Source organism: Hemitrygon akajei, chromosome 9 (assembly GCF_048418815.1).
Source record: "Hemitrygon akajei chromosome 9, sHemAka1.3, whole genome shotgun sequence".
Classification (NCBI taxonomy): Eukaryota; Metazoa; Chordata; class Chondrichthyes; order Myliobatiformes; family Dasyatidae; genus Hemitrygon; species Hemitrygon akajei.
In genome coordinates, this window is record NC_133132.1 from 39,861,414 (window position 1) to 39,879,335 (window position 17,922).

The 17,922-nt window shown below is 43.5% G+C and overlaps 1 protein-coding gene across 4 annotated transcripts in view; it reads left to right on the plus strand.

The window, feature by feature from the left end:
* The first annotated feature begins 4,044 nt into the window (after window positions 1-4,044).
* Window positions 4,045-17,922, plus strand: part of LOC140733022 (interferon gamma receptor 1-like) — a 48,665-nt gene continuing 34,787 nt past the window's right edge. For 2 of the 4 annotated variants that reach the window (XM_073055787.1, XM_073055789.1), the window contains exon 1: window positions 4,045-4,208. In XM_073055787.1, coding sequence (XP_072911888.1) covers window positions 4,124-4,208 — 85 coding nt within the window. In that variant the 5' untranslated portion in view covers window positions 4,045-4,123. Of the gene's footprint in view, window positions 4,209-8,850; window positions 9,019-17,922 lie in introns of those variants that run through there. The other 2 variants (XM_073055790.1, XM_073055788.1) reach the window with 2 other exon arrangements.

Consider the following 17,922-nt stretch of genomic DNA (forward strand, 5'->3'; position numbering starts at 1 on the left):
GAGAAAATCTGCCCATGCTGTAAATCCAAGCAACACACACAAAATTGTGTATTGTTTATTGAATCTAGTCGCCTTATATTGCACCAGAAAGCAGGGCAGGGGAAGGTAATCTGGTGCTGGTTCAAATTCATACTCAGTTCGAGTTGAGCATGCATTTGCACATGCACTGTGGAGAGTTATCCACCCACGTGATATCACATTACCCTGATGTTATCTGATCTATGTTGTATGCATAGTGTTCAGTACATTGACGGGAAAATAACTACGTGTGGCCATATTAAACAGCTAACCACATACTGTTGCCAAGGAAATGGCAACAATACATACAACTGTATTAAACTCATAATATTTTTGCTCCTGTGAATGCACTCTATTTTTCTAATGATTTGCATCTTTGTTCTGCTTGGAATACTGAAAATTAAACACATAGACATACAAATACATAAGGATTGTTTGGGAAGAAATATATTTTTATATATTCATTTTCTGAGATCTAGATATCACCAGCAAAGCTCAAATTTTTTGCTCATTCCTGGTTCCCCATCTTGAATTCCTGCCGTCCTTTTAAAGCAGGGGTGTCAAACTCATTTTAGGTCACGGGCCGGATTGAGCAAAATGTAGCTTCATGCGGGCCGGATCAGTCGGACGCGTGCAAACGCAGCTTTCGTTGCCTCCGTTTTTTCAGCCTGCTCTCATGTGTCTCAGTCTCTGCTATAACTACAAAGTGTTTCACTTTACAAATTCCGTTTCTTATGAAGAAGACTGCCGAGCAAGACTGCCGAATAAACACTAAAAACCCTGAAAACCTGTTACCTGAATAAACTCAGCATTAGCTATATCATACGCCATGGGCGCTTCGATTACTGGGGCCAGCTTTAATAGTAATTAGATATTATCTCACGGGCCAAAGATAATTCCACCGCAGGCAGGATTTGGCCCACGGGCCTTGAGTTTGATATATATGTTTTAAAGCATCGCCTTTTGAGGATTTCCACAGAAATGGAATTCAGGTATATGTCTGTACTTACTAAGGAACTCCACACTGTTACTATGTCCTTGTTTAATCAACCAATCCTAACATCTACACTCTGTGGCCACTTAATTAGGCACACCCATACACCTGCTTATTGATGCAAAAATCTATTCAGCCAATCATGAGGCAGCAAGTCAATGCAGAAAAGCAATACAGACATGGTCAAGAGGATCAGTTGTTGCTCATAACAAACATCAGAATGGGGAAGAGATGCGGTGAAAGTGACTTTGACTGTGCAATGATTGTTGGTGCCAGATGGGGTGGTTTGAGTATCTCAGAAACTGCTGATTACCGGGGATTTTCAGAGTCAGCAGTCTCTAGCGTTTACAAAGAATAAATAACAGCCAGTGAGAAGCAGTTCTGGGGGCTAAAATGCCTGATCAATGAAAGAGGTCAGAGGAGAATGGCCAAATTGGTTCAAGTTGACTCAAATAACCATGTATTATAGCAGAAGAGCATCTCTGAACATACAACACATCTAACCTTGAAATGGTTGGGGTACAACAGTGGAAGACCACAAGCATACACTCAGTGGCCACCTTATTAGGTACAGAAATGTACTTCCACAGTGTAGCTGGGGATTTTTTGTGCGTATCTCTAAAATTTGTGCAACAGCACACGGCCCTTTTGTGCAATGAAGTGAACATTGTGCTCATCATGGAAAGGACATTAAATCCAAATCAGGACAAAAGATCATTTGATACATAAAATTTGTACTGGTGTTTTGAACAGCGAATGTTCCATATAGCTGCCTGATAAAGAACCACTGATATGTAAATGGACTGTATATCTGAACATCATTCGTATCGAGAAATTGTGTATAACCTGTCCTTTCATAGACTCTGCACAATTGATTTAATCACCTCAGGAAGAGACTAGCATAGGTAAAAAAAATGCAATAAGTGCATGAGATGGTATTGAGGATGAAATATTGAATAGTGGAACCTATCAGATGGGTTTAATGAGCACTGTACCCTCCTGTAGAATTAATTTTAATAAACACCTGTTGCAACATCCTAAAAGCTAGCTGCATTTAAAGTCATAGAGTTATAGAGGGCAACAGCACAGAAACAGGCCCTTTGGCCCATCTATTCTAGTCCCATAGAACTGCACCCAGACCATAGCCCTCCATACCCTCCTCATTCATGTACTATCACTGGAATTTAGAAGAATGATTGGGGGGAAGGAGAGGGACATCTCATTGAAACCTATCAGATGTTGAAAGGCCTAGATAGAGTGGATGTGGAGATGTTTCCTATGGGGGAATCTAAGATCAGAAGGCACAGCCTCAAAGCAGAAGAAGTTGACCCCACATCTACCAGTTCTGCTGGCAACTTGTTCCACACTCTCACCACCCTCTGTGTGAAGAACCTAGGTTACCCTTAAATATTCCACCTTTCACCCTTAACCCACGACCTCACCCAACATCAGTGGGGGGGGGGGGATCCTGCTTGCATTTACCCTATTTAAACTGGTGATAAAACACAGAATGTTGGCACGTGGCCAAGTGGTGAAGTTTTTGGGCTGGTGATCTGAAGGTCATTAGTCCGAGCCTCAGCTGAGGCAGCGTGTGTGTCCTTGAAACAAGACACTTAACCACACACTGCTCCTGCATGTTTATAGCCCAGTGGCAGCAGTTGGTGCAGTCCAGACAAGACAAGACTGCACAATCATCATTTTATATCAAAGTGTTAGATTCAGTTCAAGGACATTCTATACATTTGCCTATCAGTGTTCTTGGTATTTTTCTATTAACACATTTTCTAGTTTTTCTGTAGTTTGTCATATACTCAAAGTCCATGAGCATAATGTTGCACAAATACTATTACACTCTAGTACAACCCAGGTTCCATTTTGTTACAACAGGTAAACTACATTTCCACAGCACACTGCCCATCATAAATCAAAGTACTAAGTGCAGGAGATGGAATGTTATGTTGCAGCAGTACAAGAAGTTGGTGAGGCCTAACTTAGAGTATTATGAGTGGTTTTGATCACCCAGCTGCAGGGAAGATATCAATAAGATTGAACGAGTTCAGAGAAAACTTACAAGGATATTGCCAGGACTTGAGGACATGAGTTATAGGGGAACAGGGAATAGGTTAGGACTTTATTTCCCAAAGTATAGGAGAATTAGGGGTGATTTAGTACAGGTATACAAAATAATGAGGGGGTAATGATAGGATAAATGCAAGCAGGTTTTTTCCCCCGCTGAGATTGGGTGAGGTCAGGGGTTAAGGTTGAAAGGTGAAATATTTAAGGGGAACCTGCCTGTGAACTTCTGGTGAGAGTGTAGAACAAGTTGCCAGCAGAACTGGTGGATGTGGGGGTCAATTTCAACATTTAAGAGAAGTTTGGATTACATCGATGGGAGGGGTATGGACGGCTGTGATCCAGGTGTGAGTTGATGAGAATAGGCAGAATAACAGTTCAGCACAGACTAGATGGGTCAAAGGACCCGTTTCTGTGCTGCCGTGCTCTATCTGCCTTGAACCTTGGTGCTCGGCTGCTGCGTTTGATCTCCTTGGTTGCCTGTTCCCATTCCCTTGAGCTAAAGGCTGGGGGCGGGGGGGGGGTCGTCTCTTCCCCTCTTGCGTACAAGATGATGAAAGGCATTGATCGTGTGGATAGTCAGAGGCTTTTTCCCAGGGCTGAAATGGTTGTCACAAGAGGACACAGGTTTAAGGTGCTGGGGAGTCGGTACAGAGGAGATGTCAAGGGTAAGTTTTTTTTACTCAGAGAGTGATGAGTGCATAGAATGGGCTGCCGGCATCAGCGGTGGAGGCGGATACGATAAGAGTCTTTTAAGAGTCTTTTGGATAGGTACATGGAGCTTAGAAAAAAAAGAGGGCTATGGGTAAACCTAGTAATTTCTAAGGTGTATTGTGCTGTAGGTTTTCTATGTTTCCATTACCCACGCCGATTCAGCCCCTCTGCTCCGGGGAGTGTCTCTGAGATCTCGTGGCGTTGCTGGACTTCAGCACGGAGAGGGTTAACTGTGCGGAGGCGCTGACGCAGGAACCACCTCCCAGCCCCGGCGCTGTTGGATCGGCTGGGCGGTTGCCTCCCGGACCCAGTGAGCGGAGCTAAATGGCAGACAGCGGCTCCGTGTTGGCGGCCGCTGCGATATGGCGCAGCTTCTGCCTCTGCCTGCTAATGGCAGCGCCGAGCTGGGGTAAGTGTCCAAGCCGCTGCCCCGTCCCGTCCCTTCCTACCGGCCGCCTTAATAGTCGCGTTCCCACACCGCCGTCGGTGCAGCCTTGTTCTGGCTCGTTGTCGGGTCCGGGGTCCGGGCCCCGGGGCAAAGCAGCAGCTCGGGGAGGGGCAGGTAGGGGAGGGGGGCATTCGGTGCTGGTGATCATGGGTGGGGGTTCAGTGTTCAGCCGATCGCTGCTCGTTTTAGTTTGGGAATTGAGAAGTAAAACGTACATATATATGTTAAAGGTGTCCCTAAGGCAGCAGCGTTTCAAGCAGCTGCGCTTTAATTTTATATACGTGCTTTAAGCAGCCAGATTTTCGCGCAGTAACAACGAACGTTGGGCCTCCAACTAAACGAGGGGAATTTTCAGTGGCGCAGGGGAGTTAGCAGTGAAGGTCATTTCCTTTTGGGAATAGGCACGGCACACAAAGAATAGTAGGAAAACCCCGGCCCAATGCGGTTTATTTATAAACGGGGCCCGGCTGTAATGGGCGAGAAGCGGGTCTCGTTCTCCTTGCTCTCTCTTTTTCCTTCTTTGCGTGCTTGCACAGTTTTGTTGTGTTTCGCACGTTGGTTATTTGTCGGTTTCTGTCATCAGTGGGGGTTTTCATTGTTTCTGTTTACTGAATACCCGCGGGGTGGGGGCGGGGGCGAATCTAAGGGTTGTGTCTGGTGACATGTAGGTATTTTGATAATGCATTTACTCAGCTTTCAGTGCGCACAGACTGCTTTTGGGGGTTGGCTGGGTCAGACTGTGGCGCAAGGAAGATTGCAAAACGTCTGGCGGATCCGCTCTGGGCAACACGTTCGCCTTCCCGTCACTGTGGATCAGAGTTGGGCAGATGTCGCGAAAATTGTTTTGCGGCAGCAGTACATTTTGTGAGAATTTAAAAAAACTATAAATTACAGTAGGAAGTACCTATATGTTAAAAATAAATCAAGTATTGCACAAAGAGGAGGAAGTACTGAGGGGGTGTACATGGGTTCAGGGTCCATTCAGAAATATGGTGGAGGGGAAGAAGCTGTTCCTGAAATTGAGTGAGTCTTCAGGCTCCTGTACCTCCGCCTTGATCAGAATCAGAATCAGACTTTAATCGCCAAGTACCTATGCACATACAAGGAATTTACTTCCGGCAGATGTTGTCTCTCTGCTCATAACAATAATAATGATAAATATAAATGAAAATATAGATTATACATACAGGTAGTGCAATCCAAGTAATAGTTAGCCGACAGTTAACCGGCAGTTAACTGGCAGTTAACTGTTCAGCAAAGTGACCGCAGTAGGGAAAAAACTTCTCCAGTGCCTATTAGTCTTAGTCTGGAGGGATCTGAAGCGCCTACCAGACGGAAGCAGATCAAACTGTCCGTGCGCAGGATGGGAGGAGTCCTTTATGATGTTCCCCGCCCTCTTCTTCAACCTGGAAGAGTACAGGTCCACAATTGAGGGCAGGGAGGCTCCAATGATGCGCTCGGCAGTCCTCACTGTGCACTGTAGTCTGGTTCTATCCTGCTTGGTGGCGGCTCCAAACCACACAATGATGGAGGTGCACAGGACAGACTCAATGACTGCAGTGTAGAACTGCAGCAGCAATTCCTGAGGCAGACCATAAGTAAAGAGAAGAAGGAATCTAACTGGGGTGGGGGGGGGGTTGTGGGTGGGCTGCTTCCCCCGGGTGAGGTGGGCACCAGACATCACTCGGAGGCAAACCACTGGAATATAGAACATGGTACAGCACAGTGAGAGGCCTTTCAGTCCAGCAGGTCTGTACTGACCATGTTGTCGTGAAATCACCTCAGCCTGGGTATAATCCATATCTTCCCCCACCCCTTTTTCGTTTGCCTATCTAAAAGTATCTGAAAAATAAGTATTTTGCATCAGTCTTCACTGTGTAAGACACCAGCAGTATGCTGGATGTTCAAGTGTGTCAGGGGGCAGAAGTGAGTGAAGTTGCCATTAATGGGGAAAAGGTTCTTTGGGAAACTGAAAAGTCTGAAGGTAGATACATCACCTGGACCTGCTGGTCTACACCCCAGGGTTATAAAATAGGTGGCTACAGAGATTAGGAATGATCTTTCAAGAGTCAATGGATTCTGGCATGGGTCCAGAGGACTTTGGCTTTCATAAATTGATGTATTGAGTACAGAAGATGGAATGTCATTTTGAAATTGGGTAAGATGCTGGTGAGGACTAATTTGGAGCATTGTGTGCAGTTTTGGTCACCTACCTCCAGGAAAGATGTAAACAAGATTGAAAGAATGCAGAGAAAGTTTACAAGGATTTTGCTGGGTCTGGATGACTGGAGTTATTGAATAGATTATGACTGTATTCTTCAGAATGTAGAAGATTGCAAGGAGATTTGATAGAGGTGTACAAAATTATGAGGGATATAGATAGGGATATAGGGTAAATGCAAGGAGGCTTTTTCCACTGAGGTTGGGTGGGACTACAAGCAGAAGTTATGGCTTAAGGGTGAAAAGTGAAAAATTTTAAGATGAACATGATGGGAAACGTCTTCAGTCAGAGGATCATGAGAGTGTGAATGAGTTGCCAGCACAAGTGGTGCACGCGAGCTTGATTTCAACATTTAATGAAAGCTTGGATGGGTTCATGGATCGTAGGGATATGGAGGGCTAAAATGGTCCTGGTGCAGGTCGTTGGGAGTAGGCAGCCTGAATGGTTTTGGCATGGACTAGATGGGCCAAAGGGCCTGTTTCTGTGCTGTGCTTCTCTATTACTGGAAAATTGCAAATGTCATGCCACTCTTCAAGAAGGGGGCGAGGCAGGAGAAAGGAAATTAGAGGCCAGTTAGTCTGATCTTAGTGGTTGGGAAGATGTCGGAGTCGATTGTTAAGGATGTGGTTTCGGGTTACTTGGAGGCACGTGTTAAAATAGGCCAAATGGGATGGTTTCCTTGAGGGAAAATCTTGCCTGACAAATCTGTTGGAATTCTTTGAAGAAATAATAAGGATAGACAAAAGAGAATCTGTGGATGCTGTGTGCTTGGCTTCTCAGAAGGCCTTTGACAAGGTGTCACATGTGAGTTTGCTTAACAAGATCTCACGGTATTACAGGCAAGATACCAGCATGAGTAGAGCATTGGCTGATTGGCAGGAGGCAAGGAGTGGGAATAAAAGGAGCCTTTTCTAGTTGGCTGCAGGTGACAAGTGGTGTTCCACAGGGGTCTGTTGTGACTGCTTTTTAGGTTATATAATTTGGATGATGGAGTTGACGCCATTATGGCCAAGGTTTTGGACAATATGAAGATAGCTGGAGGGGCATGTAGTTTTTAGGAAGTAGAGAGGCTACAGAAGGACTTCGATGAGAATGGTCAAAGATCTGGCAGGTGGAGTACAGTGTTTGAAAGTGTTTGCTCATGCACTTTACCAGAAGAAATAAAGGGGTAGACTGTTTTCTAAATGGAGAGAACATTAAAAAATCCGAGGTGCAAGGGACTTGGAGTCCTCACGTAGGGTTCTCTGAAAGTTAATTTGTTGGTTGTGAGGAAGGCAAATGCATTGTTAGCATTCATTTCAAAAGGACTAGAATATAAAAGTAAGGATGTAACGTTGAGGCTTTATAAGGCTCTTGTAAGGCCTCATTTGGAGTATTTTAAGTAATTTTGGCCCCCTTATCTAAGAAAGGAAGGGCTGACATTAGGGAAAGTTCAGAGGAAGTTCACGAGAATGAAAGGATTATTGTATGAGGAGTGTTTCATGGCTCTGGGCCTGAATTCAGAAGAATAAGGGTGACCTTATTGAAATCTATTGAATATTGAAAGGCCTAGATAATAGTGGATGTGGGTAGTATGTTTCCTATTTTGGGTGAGTCTGGGACCAGAAGGCACAGCATCAGAATAGAGGAATACCCATTTAGAACGGAGTTGAGGAATTTCTTTAGCCAGAGAGTAGTGAATCTGTGGAATTCGTTGCCAAGTGGAGGCCAAGTCATTGGGTATATTTAAGGCAGAAGATTGGGGCTGAGGGGGAAGTGGATCAGCCATGATGAAATGGTGGAGCAGACTCGATGGACTAATTCTGCTTCTGTGTCTTACCGTCTTATGAATGTGAATTTGTTATTACAAATGGGAGCCAATTTTGAACTGACTAGATATTCAGCAAGCTAATGCTGACCCCACTTTTTCCCCATTACCACTTGACCTCTGTGTTTCAGATGTCTGAATATATCCAATGACTGTCTCCGCAAGTTAATGTGGTAAAGAACTGCGAAGAGTGAAGAATGAGAAAAGAAATTCTTAAGCTCCCCTTGGATAGATAAACTTTTGGGTCTAAAGCTCTGACCCTGGATTTGGATATCTCACTTAAGCCCATCACCGCTACCCATACATAGCCCTCTGACAGCTTGCCAGAGTCCTCTATCCTGGGCCAGTCTTTCAAGTTGTCTCCAGGTGCAGCCCATCTTGATGTACCCTTCCTATCCAAAGGCTGAGGTCTTTGGAGCTGCTGTTGGCGTTTCTGTAGCTCTGGGTTTTTACGGGATGGATTTGCTAGCCCCAAGTCCAACCCTTCTCCTTATGGGCTTGTTTTTTTGTCCCTGGCGGAGTTAGTTTTAGATTTCCCCGCAAGCCTGGTATGAAAACACCAATAGCCTTGACTGGAGAGTCCTACAAAAAGTGGTGGAGGTGGCCCAGACCATCACGGATGAAGCCCGCCCCATCATCGAACACATCTACGTGAAGCGTGGTGACAGGAAAGCAGCATCCATCATCAAGGGCCCCCACCACCCAGACCATGCTCGCTTCTCACAGCTGCCATCGGCAGAAAGGTACAGGAGCCTCAGGATGTCAAATGTTTTCATTAGTTCACTCCTTTCTACCTCGATGCATCAATCCCTTCATCCCCAATCGACCTCGTGAAACTGCTATCCACTGCAAAGTATCCTTTGTAAATTGTGGACAGCAGGCCTGTACGTGATAATCCAAGTGGAGTCCCACTGGGGCCCTGTAAACTTGTATCAGAAGTCTTCCATGCTTCCGTGTTCAGAATCGGGTTTAATATCACTGGCATATGTCGTGAAATGTGTTAACTTTGCTGCAGCAGTACAATGCCATTCATTACAAATATAGAAGTCAAACTGAATTACAGTAAGTATATTAAATAGTTAAAATAAGTACTGCAAGAACAGAAACAAAAAAAATGTAGTGAGGTTGTGTTCATGGGTTAAATGTCCATTTAGAATTTGATGGCTGCAACACACTCAACAAAAGTTGGGACAGAGGCATGTTTACCATTGTGTTACATCACCTTTCCTTTTAATAACACTTTTTAATCGTTTTGGAACTGAGGATACTGATTGTAGTAGATTTGCAATTGGAAATTTTGTCCATTCTTGCTTGATATAAGACTTCAGCTGCTCAGCAGTCCATGGTCTCCGTTGTCTGATTCTCCTCTTCATGATGCGCCATACATTTTCAATAGGAGATAGATCTGGACTGGCAGCAGGCCAGTCAAGCACACACACTCTGTGTCTACAAAGCCACGCTGTTGTAGCCCGTGCAGAATGTGGTCTGGCATTGTCCTGATGAAATAATCATGGACGTCCCAGGAAGAGATGTCGCCTTGATGGCAACATATGTCTCTCTAAAATCCTAATATACGCCTCAGAGACAATGGTACCTTCACATACATGCAACTCACCCATGCTGTGGGCACTGATGCAGCCCCATACCATCACAGGTGCTGGTTTTTGCACCTTTCGCTGATAACAATCAGGATGGTCGTTTTCATCTTTGGCACGGAGAACTCGACGCCCGTTTTTTCCGAAAACTAGCTGAAATGTGGACTCATCTGACCACAGCACATGATTCCACAGTCTTTCGGTCCATCTGAAATGAGCTCGGGCCCAGAGAACTCGCTGGCGTTTCTGCATAGAGTTGATGTATGGCTTCCTCCTTGCGTAATACAGTTTCAAGTTGCATTTCTGGGTGCAGCGACAGACTGTGTTAAGTGACAATGGTTTTCCTAAGTACTCCGGAGCCCAGGTGGCTATAATTGTCACAGTAGCATGACGGTTTCTTAGGCAATGCTGCCTGAGGGCTTGAAGATCACATGCATTCAACAGTGGTTTCCGACCTTGCCCTTTACGCACTGAGATGTCTCTGAATTCTCTGAATCTTTTCGCAATATTATGTACCGTAGATGTTGAAAGACCTAAATTCTCTGCAATCTTACGTTGAGAAATGTTCCTTTTGAACTGACTAACAATTCTCTCATGAATTTTGGCACAAAGGAGTGAGCCACAACCCATCCTTGCTTGCAAAGACTGAGCCTTTGATGGACGCTACTTTTATACCCAGTCATGATACCTCACCTGCTACCAATTAGCCTGCTTAATGTGGAGTCTTCCAAACCGGTGTTACTTGAATATTCTGTGCACTTTTCAATCTTATTTTAACTCTGTCCCAACTTTTGTTGAGTGTGTTGCATCCATCAAATTCTAAATTTGTGTATATTTACAAAATACAATTAAGTTTGTCAGTAAAACTATTGAAAATCTTTTCTTTGTGCTTTTGTCAGTTAAATAAGGGTTCACGTGAATTAACATATAACAGATTTTTGTTTTTATTGCATTTTGGAAAATATCCCAACTTTTCTGGAAATGGGGTTTGTATATGTCTGTATGTTTACATCTGTGTAACACCAGGCACATCTTTGGACTGCGGGAGGAAACTGGAGCACCTGGAGCAAACCCAAATGGGGCAAATGTATAAACTTCTCACGGACAGCAGCGGAAATTGACCCTAGGTCGCCAGTGCTGTAAAGTGTTATATTGACCACTACACCTTGATTCTTTCTGTGGAACCACGTATAACTACTGTCTTATGATTTAATAAGGATCCTGTTATAATCTTTAGTAAGGGATTACAAAATGCACCCTATGACAGATACTTAATAAAGTGGGCATTTATGAAATAACATGTTGCTTCCTTGAATAGGCTGAGAGGGCTGTCCAGAATCTTGGGATTCCTGGTAGATTATGGTCTGCATTTTGGTCCGAATTTTGAAAGGCCTAGACAGAGTGGACGTTTCCTGTAGTGGGGGAGTCTATGTTCAGAGGGAACAGCCTCAGAATAGAGGGACATTCCTTTAGAACAGAGACGAGGAGAAATTTCTGTTTACCGGAGGGTGGTGAATCTGTGGCATTCATTACCACAGACGACTAAAGCAGAGATCTTCCGGTCTTCTCCTTTGCCTGTCCTATTTCCGTATTCTTCCAATGTCTAAAAGTCAATTGATCTGCATTTGGAAGGAAACCAAAGACACACTACATACTGAGTGAAGGAAATTCTCTTCCTTATTTTGAACCCGTAATCCCCTAGTTCCTGATTCCCACATCGAGGAAATACCGTTCCTGTATTTGTCCTGTTGTGATGCCTGTACATTTTAGATGTTCCAGTAAGGCCAACCCTTGTTTTGATGATGAGTAGAAGCCTAGACTATTGATCCTGCACCCCAGGCAGTCTATGCGGCAAGGATATCAAAAATCTACCATTCTTTTTATCCTGAATATTCTAAATGACTCTGCTCTACATTCCTCTTGGGCTGAGAATTCCAACAGTTTGTCACCATTTGTTGAAGAAATTTCTCATCTGTGGCCAGTGGTGTTCACGGATCAGTGCTGGGATCTATTTATGATATATATTGACTTGGATAACAATTTTGTTGGACTGATTAATAGGTTTGCAAGTGACACAAAAATAGCAGAGTTGTGTAAGGTAAGGAAGGTTGTCAATGGATTTGGCAAGGTGTGAATCAGTTGGAAATTTGGGCAGAGAAGAGGCAGATGCAGTTTAATCTGGACAAGTGTGAGATGTTGAATTTTGTGAGGTCAAATGTAAGGCAAAAGTATAGAGTGAATTATAGAACCCTTAGGAGCATTGATGTACGAATACATCTTGGGGTGCAAGCCATGGGTTCCTGAAAGTAAATCGGGTAGTAATAAACGAGTGCAGCAACTTGCCTGCACATCCCGAATAAACAGTTGCCAAGGGGTGTTGCAGTTGTATCCAACTGAGGACTCTTGTGGCATTTGGAACACTGCAAAACAGAAAAGGAGACCTTCAGTAACTTGCCAGGCAAGATGTTGTCTTGAACAGTATATAGTGTGGGAGGGTGCTACAACGTACTGATGTTCTGGCACAAATGGAAGGCTGGCTGGTGAGGGGTCTCGGCCTGAAACATCGACCTTTCAGAGAATGCTGCCTGACCTGCTGAGTTCCTCCAGCGTTTTGCGCGTGTTACTCTGGAAGGCCAGCTAACAGATGGTCGCTCCAGTCCCCAGCTGTTGATCATCTCCAATCTGAATCCGATGATGGGGCTGAATGTCAGAATTTAGAGATGATATAAAGTCAGGTGATGTGGATTGTAAGGAGATTGCTGCATGGTAATAAAATATCCGGTACCCTTTGGAATTCATTACTCAAGTGGCGTGTGGCAAAGTGAGCTGTGATATTCCTCTAGTTTTATTTCAATGGCTTCCTTCACCAGGCAGTCCCAAAAGCCATTGGCGCAGCACAGTAGTCTTGTGTAGAATTTTAACAAAGATGAAGGTCTCGTTGTAAGAAATGAAATTTGATTGTAAACAAGGTGGGAAAGCGGAAACCTGATTGGATGAGGACTAACCAATCAGGAGGGACAGATGACAAGGGTATAAATACCACTGGACTAGATGTGCCCAGGCATCACACCTAACGAAGATGGCAGAGTTTGTCATCAAACTGTTGTGTAATCGATATCTGTACCTGGCTGGTAGCAGAGAAAGCACTAGATCCTTTTTCAGATAGGAGCCCTGGTATCACATGAAAAGTTTGTTGGATGCCACGTTTTTATTCAATCCAGGTGCTGTTTGGTTTTATCCGCAGACAACCTTTTAGATCATTTTTGAGAGATTTAATCCCAGGCTGGATGTGAAGGAGCCAGAGAGAAATGTGCAGTGGGGGAAAAGGCCATTTGGCCTGACGACTCTATGGCTACTACACTGATCTCATTTCCTTGCACTTGACGCATGTCCACTTACTCCTTTCCAAAACATAAGCAAAAGCTCTTCAAACACTGTATGCGTACCTACCTTGACCACCACCTCTGGCAGCTTGTTTAATGTCCCCACATTCTGTGTGGGGAAAATCCGCTCTTCTGATCACCTTTAAATATTTCCTCTCTCTCGTTAACCCCACTTTCCCCTAGTTTCAAGCTCCTCTGCCCTTGGAAAAAGGTGACTATCTGTCCCGTCCATGCCTCTCAGTTTTATAAACCTCCTGCACTGTGTTGAGAGCAGTCTTAGCGTGTTCAAGTTCTCCTTGTAATTAAAGCCCTCCATTCCAAACAACATCCTGGTGGTGAATCTCTTCAGCACTCTCTCCAGTGCTGCCTTTCTGTAGTGTGGTGACCAGGGCTGCATTTTCCAAGTGCGGCCTAACAACGTCTTGTACAACCGCAACAGAGTTCAGAGTAAGTTTGTTATCAAAGTACATAAACGTTACCATATACAGCCCTAAGATTTGTTTTCTTGCGGCATTTCACAGTAAATAAAACAAAAGTACAATCCATGAAAAACTGCACCTGACAAATACAGACAGCCAATGTGCAAGAGATAGACTCTGCACGTATATAACAAATAATAATAAGTAATAAATATCTAGAACAAGAGTTGTAGAGACCTTGATAGTGAGTCCATTGTTAGTGGGGGAAAAGATTGCTGTTTGGGGTAAGTAGTTACCCCCTCTGGTTCAAGAGCCTTATGTTTGAGGGGTGGTAACTGTTCCTGAACCTGGTGGTGCAGGTCTTGATGCTCCTGTACCTCATTCCAGATGGTAGCAATGAGAATAAGTCCTGGATGGTGGGGTCAATGATATTGGATGCTGCTTTCTTGCAACAGCACTCTTTATAGAAATGTTCGGTGGTGGGGAGGGCTTTACCTGTGATGGACTGGGCCATATCCACTACATTTTGCAGGATTCAAGGGCATTGGTGTTTCCGGACCTGGCAATATATTCTCCATTGCGCATCTGTAGAAACTTGTCGGTTTTAGATGGCTTGCTGAATCTGTGCAAACTTCTAAGAAAGCAGAGGTGCTGCCAAGTCATTCTTTGTAATGGCACATGCTGGACCCAGGACAGATCCTCTGAAATAGAAACGCCAAGGAATTTAACGATGCTCCAACTCTTGTGCTTCATATCCCTGCCTATGAGTGGAAGCAAGTTAGTTGTCTTATTCACTGCCCTATCCACCTGTTGCAGTGTTTCTTAGAAGCTGTCACTTTGCCTGCCATGATCTCTCTGCACCTCATCCCAGCACGTATTCTAATCAGTGCTCTGTGCCAGTGAAACAACATCACTTCATGAGGAGTCTCAATGCTCGATGACTCAGCAGGATGTTTATGAAACAAATCGATAACATCTTTTACTGCATTCCAATATGTGGTAATGTCTGTTGAGCCTGACTTAGTGTCAGGACGACCATTGGACATCGAAGTAGAGGTAGGCCATTCAGCCCATCAAGTCTTCTCCATATTCAATCATGGCTGATTTATTATCCCTCTCAACCCCATCCTCCTGCCATCTCCCTGTAACCTTTAATGCCCTGACTAATCAAGAACCTGTCAACTTCTGCTTTAAATATGCACAGTCGTCTATGATGAATTCCCCAGATTGACCACCCTGTAGCTTAAGAAATTCCTCCTCATATTTGTTATAAATGGAAGTCCTTGTGCTCTTCATTGTTTCTTCCATGTGTTGTCTGAATGGGGAAAATACAAGGTATCTGTTGAGCGTGGTAGAACTGAGTCAAGTTACCTGCTGCATCAAGGAACATTCTTGTATTGGCTTGTTTTCGTGATCAGTGGTTTCTAAATGAACCCCTTTATCTCATTTCCATCTCCCTAGTTTTGTATCACACATTCATAGCTTATGTTCAAGCTGCTTGCAGAGATGTAATCAAAAAATGCAAATTTGGTTTTTTTAAACAAAAATAAGATAATTTATTTCTAACAGCAGATACTATGAGCATAAAATTGTGCATTTTCACACTAGTGATGAGCTTTTTTTCTATTCTTCCTTTCTTCTGTGTTTGAGAAACATTATTGGCAGAATTGAGTGTTACCTCTTACAGGATTAAATTAGGTGTCAACAACTGTTAATTTTCTCTCAATAAGTAGCCGGCTGAGATGCCTTTTGACCCATATCTGAGCATTGAGTGCCGAACAAAACACTCTAGAGTTCAGTATGACATTAGCAGTTAGTTCTCAGGTTACTGAAGCGTGTCTATTCCACTAACACCTAATAATTTTGCATTTGATTTACCGCTCCAGTTTATCGCTTCTTGCATTAAATCACAACTGCCTCTCTTCTCATTACTGCCATCAGGAAGAAAGAACAAGAGTCTCAGGACCCACACCGCCAGGTTCATGAACAGTTATTACCCCTCAACCATCAGACTCTTGACCAGAAGGGATAACTTCACTCACCCCCATCACTGAAATGTTCCCCCAACCAATGGACTCACTTTCAAGGACTCTTCACCTCATATTCTCAAAATTTATTGCTTATTTATTCATTATTATTATATTTTTTTCTATTTGCACAGTTTGTCTTCTGCACTCTGGTTGAATGCTCTAGTTGGGCGGTGTTTCATTGACTCTGCTATGGTTATTATTCTATAGATTGACTTGTTTTGGCGTTTTATCTGGGGGTCAATGTTGTTGGATTTTCTTTGTGCAGTGAGGGGGTTTGGGGTCGACGTTCTTGAGGTTTTTTGTGCAGAAGAGGAGTATTTTGGGGCTGGTGTTCTTGTGTTTCATGCGGGGGGGGACTCATGGGCTGATGATCGCATTGCTATTCTTGGTTTCGTGGCTATCGGGTAAAGAAGAATCTCAGAGTTGTATACTTTGTTAATAAATGAACCTTTGAATCCTTTGAAAATGAATCTCAGGGTTGCATATGGTGACATATACAGTGGCATACGAAAGTTTGGGCACCCCGGTCAAAATTTCTGTTACTGTGAATAGCTAAGCGAGTAAAAGATTACCTGATTTCCAAAAGGCAAAAAGTTAAAGATGACACATTTCTTTAATCATTTAAGCAAGATTACTTTTTTTATTTCCATCTTTTACAGTTTCAAAATAACAAAAGAAGGAAAAGGGCCCGAAGCAAAAGTTTGGGCCCCCTGCATGGTCAGTACTTAGTAACACCCCCTTTGGCAAGTATCACAGCTTGTAAACACTTTCTGTAGCCAGCTAAGAGTCTTTCAATTCTTGTTTGGGGGATTTTCTCCCATCCTTTGCCAAAGGCTTCTAGTTCTGTGAGATTCTTGGGCCTTCTTGCATGCACTGCTCTTTTGAGGTCTATCCACAGATTTTTGATGATGTTTAGGTCTGGGGACTGTGAGGCACATGACAAAATCTTCAGCTTGCGCCTCTTGAGGTAGTCCATTGTGGATTTTGAGGTGTGTTTAGGATCATTATCCTGTTGTAGAACACATTCTCTTTTCATCTTCAGCTTTTTACAGATGGTGTGATGTTTGCTTCCAGAATTTGCTGGTATTTAATTGAATTCATTCTTCCCTCTACCAGTGAAATGTTCCCCGTGCCACTGGCTGCAACACAAGCCCCAAAGCATGATCTATCCACCCCATGCTTAACAGTTGAAGAGGTGTTCTTTTCATGAAGTTCTGCACCCTTTTTTCTCCAAACATACCTTTACTCATTGCAGCCAAAAAGTTCTATTTTAACTTCATCAGTCCACAGGACTTGTTTCCAAAATGCATCAGACTTGTTTAGATGTTCTTTTGCAAACTTCTGATGCTGAGTTTTGTGGTGAGGACACATGAAAGGTTTTCTTATGATGACTCTTCCATGAAGGTTGTATTTGTGCAGGTGTCGCTGCACAGTAGAACAGTTCACCACCACTCCAGAGTCTGCTAAATCTTCCTGAAGGTCTTTTGCAGTCAAACGGGGGTTTTGATTTGCCTTTCTAGCAATCCTACGAGCAGTTCTCTCAGAAATTTTTCTTGGTCTTCCAGACCTCAAATTGACCTCCACCATTCCTGTTAACTGCCATTTCTTAATTACATTACAAACTGAGGAAATGGCTACCTGAAAATGCTTTGCTATCTTCTAGCCTTCTCCTGCTTTGTGGGCATCATTTATTTTAATTTTCAGAGTGCTAGGCAGCTGCTCAGAGGAGCCCGTGGCTGCTGATTGTTGGGGCAAGATTTGAGGAGTCAGGGTATTTATAAAGCTTTGAAATTTGCATCACCTGGCCTTTCCAAATGATAACTGTGAACAAGCCATAGCCCTAACAAGCTAATTAAGGTCTGAGACCTTGGTAAAAGTTATAAGAGCTCAGATCTCTTGAGGTTCCCATATTTTGTATGGTGCTTGTTTCCTTTTTTTTCACTCTAAAATTGTACAAAACAAGAATAATACACTAATCTTGCTTAAAATGTTGAAAAGAATGTTTCAGCTTTAACTTTATGACTTTTGGAGATCAGTTCATCTTCTACTCACTTAACTATTCACAGTAACAGAAATTCTGCCCAAACTTTTGCATGCCACTTAGATAATATCACTTACTTTGAACTCCTAGTTTGGACTCGCTTCGTGTATGAAGTCATTGCCATTGTTAGTGGATTTTAAACTTCCTTGTCTTTGTTTTCAAATCCCTCAAATCGTGTT